This window comes from Phocoena phocoena, chromosome 3 (genome assembly GCF_963924675.1).
Source record: "Phocoena phocoena chromosome 3, mPhoPho1.1, whole genome shotgun sequence".
Classification (NCBI taxonomy): Eukaryota; Metazoa; Chordata; class Mammalia; order Artiodactyla; family Phocoenidae; genus Phocoena; species Phocoena phocoena.
In genome coordinates this window covers 110,972,224-110,975,828 of record NC_089221.1, presented here as the reverse complement: position 1 = coordinate 110,975,828, position 3,605 = coordinate 110,972,224, and the positions used below count along the sequence as shown (strand labels likewise).

General features: G+C 57.3%; 1 protein-coding gene across 1 annotated transcript; it reads right to left on the bottom strand.

The window, feature by feature from the left end:
• Positions 1 to 1,373: 1,373 nt before the first annotated feature.
• On the bottom strand, positions 1,374 to 3,083 carry SOWAHA (sosondowah ankyrin repeat domain family member A). Its single transcript, XM_065875403.1, has one exon. It carries the CDS (start codon positions 3,081 to 3,083, stop codon positions 1,374 to 1,376), a length of 1,710 nt encoding a protein of 569 aa, XP_065731475.1.
• Positions 3,084 to 3,605: the final 522 nt, after the last annotated feature.

Sequence of the window (3,605 nt, the reverse complement as noted above, 5' to 3'; positions counted from 1 at the left end):
ATGACATGCAAGCCCAATTTGCAAAAGCAGAGCATTATTACAATATGATATAAAAAGTTTGGTTGAGCAAATAGATTCCACATCTTTAAAATGGGAAAAGAGCCATTTTAATTACACTGTGTTGAACCTGAGAAATCTTGGCAATACTTAAAACCTTCTCAATTACAAATAGGAGCAAAGATACAGATGAATCAAGCCACCCCTCTCTAAGGTCACTGAGCAAAGAGATTCTGCATCTCCTATTTTGGAATAAGTTGTTTGCTTTCAGATGGCTTTTTAAAACGGATATCACGTACCTTTTGCTTGTACAGAACTTTCATATAAAATAGTTCCTCCTTAATTGTATCTGTTACTGTTTAACCAGTGATTTTTCTAGTGTTATGCTATGACTTTTTTTTCTTTGAATGTTCACTTTCTGCACTGAAAGGCTCAGCCGGATTTGAAAGCCACAGATTCAGAAACATGGCACAATGGTGCAATTCACAAATAAATCACACTTTAAAAAATTAACTATTCATGCCATATCAAAGTAGCCAGCCACCAGTGCCAAAGACACACGTTTATATTTCACCATAAAGACAACCACAAATTAAAAGTATTTGCCAAAGTGTCTCTTCTTTTCTCTCATTGTTAAATCACTTTTACTCCCAAGATGTACTTGTTTTCTAATATTTAGCATTCTCAGTACAACTGAAACTAATTACATTCACAATGGTCACATTCTGTATTCAAGACTCTCTGGAATCTTGATTGCCTAAAATGAGGTAGATAACCATTCAAGGGTTTTGTTGGTTGGGACTAATTTCCTTTAGATCTTGATCATCTTTTTTTTTTAAATAGAATTCCAAAATATTTAGCAAAAGATTGAAAATGTCTGAGCATTTTGGAAAAATATACTTTGAAAAGGTTTTTTTATGAAAGTTGTTTTACCTCATTTCAATTTAAAAACAGGATAAAAGCATCAAATTACAAAAGCACTACATATCTTAAAGCTGACAGTCCATCATCACACAAAGCTCTAATTCTGGCTTGGGAGTATATAGATGCAGAGGCATCGGGTTAAATCATTCAGGGGCCAGACCAGCTGCTGCCCCTTAACCTTTGATCCTAAATTTCAGATTTCCTCCAGAGTTCAATCCTGACTTCTGTAGTTCTTCATAGGAGGCTCTCACTGAGATCTTGGATCCCATCTCTGGAGAAAGATCAAGCTTCAGACAGAAGCTGGAGGCGTAGGCCCACTTGGGTGAAACAGGCTGCAGTGGACAAAGTTGGAAACAAGATGGAGCCGAAGGCTTTGGACCGCCGTCTTGGGCAGGCTTAGACGGTGAGAGGCAGGCCCGATTAGAGCAACTCAGCGGTAGCCTCAGGAACCGTCAGGTTGCTGGGGGTAGGCTGGGCACTAGACCAGCCAAGGGCCCCGGAGTGGGTCGACGGGAGATTTCTGAAAAGACCTGCAGACTACTGCGGGTTTTTGTCTTTTTACGAGGAGTCATGGGCGAGGCACCCAGGAATTTGCTTAAGGAGCCTGACTTCCTCATGCCTCGAGCCAGATCCTGGAGCATCAGGTCGTCGGCCAGGACGCCCAGAAACGCGCTGGTGGTGGAACCGAGGATTGTGGCGGCCACCTGAACCGGGCGCCGGGCCGCAAAACTGCCACTACCACCACCGGTCGCATCGGGCTCGGTAGAGCTTCGCAGGATGGGGTCGCCAAGTAGGCGGCGAAGCGCGTACGAGGCGCCGGACGGCAGGTACTGGTAAGCGCGCCGCCCGCTGTGGTCACGCACGTGCACCTGCGCACCCAGGCGGACCACCAGCAGCACCGCTGCATCCTCGTGGCCATGCAGAGCCGCCAGGTGCAGCGGCGTGTAGCCGCCGTGTGAGCGCGCGTTCACGTCGACCCGCGCGCCTCCACGCCGCGCGATCTCCACCAGCTGCTGCACCATCTCGAGGTCGCCACTCTTGGCGGCCCAATGCAGGGCCGTGAAACCTGACATGAAGTCGCGTTTGGCCGCCAGGCCGAGGTCGCGTAGCAGCAGCCCGTGCAGCTGGTGGGTCCAACGGCCGCCGGCAGCCCGCACTAGCCACTCGTGTTCGGCCGGCTCCAGGGGTACGGCGGACGGCGGCGGTGCGGCGGGCACCTCCTCGGTGTCCGGGCTCAGCAGGCGAGGGCCGGCGCGCGACAGGCGCCTCAGGTGCGGGGAGCGGCCGGGGCCCAGGCTGAGGCCCAGGACGGACTCCTCAACTGAGAGCCGCCGCCGCAGCAGCGGGGAGCTACGTGGGCTGGGCTCCTCCGACAGCTGCCGACGCAGGCCCTGCTCCTCCGCCCGGATCCGGAGCGCCGCGGGGCCCGGGACGCAGCGCACTGGCAGCATGCAGGGCTTTTGAGGCAGCGCGCGCGGAGGGGGTGGTGGCGGCCCTTTTGTCAGCCCAGGCGCAGGTTCCGGGTCTGGCGGTTCTGCATGGGGCAAAGCTGCCTCCGACGGTGCCATGGACCGTGGGGCCACGTCTGCAGAGAGTCCCTCGGAGGGCTGGGCCAGCTCAAAGGCTGTAATCTGGGGGTCCGAGGGCATCCCTGACTGCCGGGCTGGGACTAACAGCAGCCCCGTAGTCAGCTGAGTGGGCTCAGAGGCCGGAGCCCCGGGGGTGTCCTGTGGCTCTGATGACGGAGCCGGGTCCTCAGGTGGTTCCACCGCCCTCTGCGCCGAGGCCAAGGATGGAGCCCCCGAAGCAGCGGTTTCCCCCTGTGAGACGGAGGTGATCTTCGACGGCGGGGCTGATGCCACCGGGGTGCTCGGGAAGCAGGAGGGAAGGGACTCTGGTCCCTCCCGGGGCCGCGGCTTCTTCCTCAGCACCACAAATTTGACGCCGTCGAGCTCCTTCACCACGGCCACGTCGTTGACAAACTGCTTGAAACGGTCCCTGCGGGCGGCGCGGCCGCGTGGGTCGCCGGCATCCAGCAGCGGCTTGAAGCGGCTCAGCAGCTCAGAGTTGCGCACCTTTCCGCCATTCTCCTGCAGAAAGCCCAGCACTGCCGCCTGGCTCACCCCGGCGGCCGCAGCGGCAGCGGCCGCGGCCAGCGCCATGGTCAGTCCGGTCCCTCAGGGGAGCCGGGGCCTCCCCCTCCCACCGACCAGCTGTTCCCGGTTGCTGGGCAGGTGGACGTCGCGGCGCCAGCTGGGACGCACTGGAGCCGGGGTTCCAGGAGTCACGTCCGCCTCGGCCAGGCTCACCTGATCGTTTTCAACGAGGCGTAACGGGCGTGTCCCTGAAGCTGGACCTCGGTCATGCCCGCGCCGCGGGGCCCAGGAGTCTCCTGGATAAAGGAGCTGGGGGCCGCGGCGCGCGCCTCCCGCCGCCGCCCCGCCGGGCTCCCAGTCTTCGGGGGTAGGTTTCAGCCTTTATATTCTGTCCAATGGGCGCTGGGCGCCATCCCCCGTGCGCGGTGCTCGCCTTACCGGTGACAGCTGCCACCAGGGACGCGGTGGGAGTGGGGGAGCGGAAATTCTCCACCCCCCCTCCCAACACGGGAATTAAAGGCGTAGTGCCAGGCTCGGCTCCGGGTTGCTAGGTGGGTGTGTTCCCCAGGGATGCCGCGGTCGACAGGC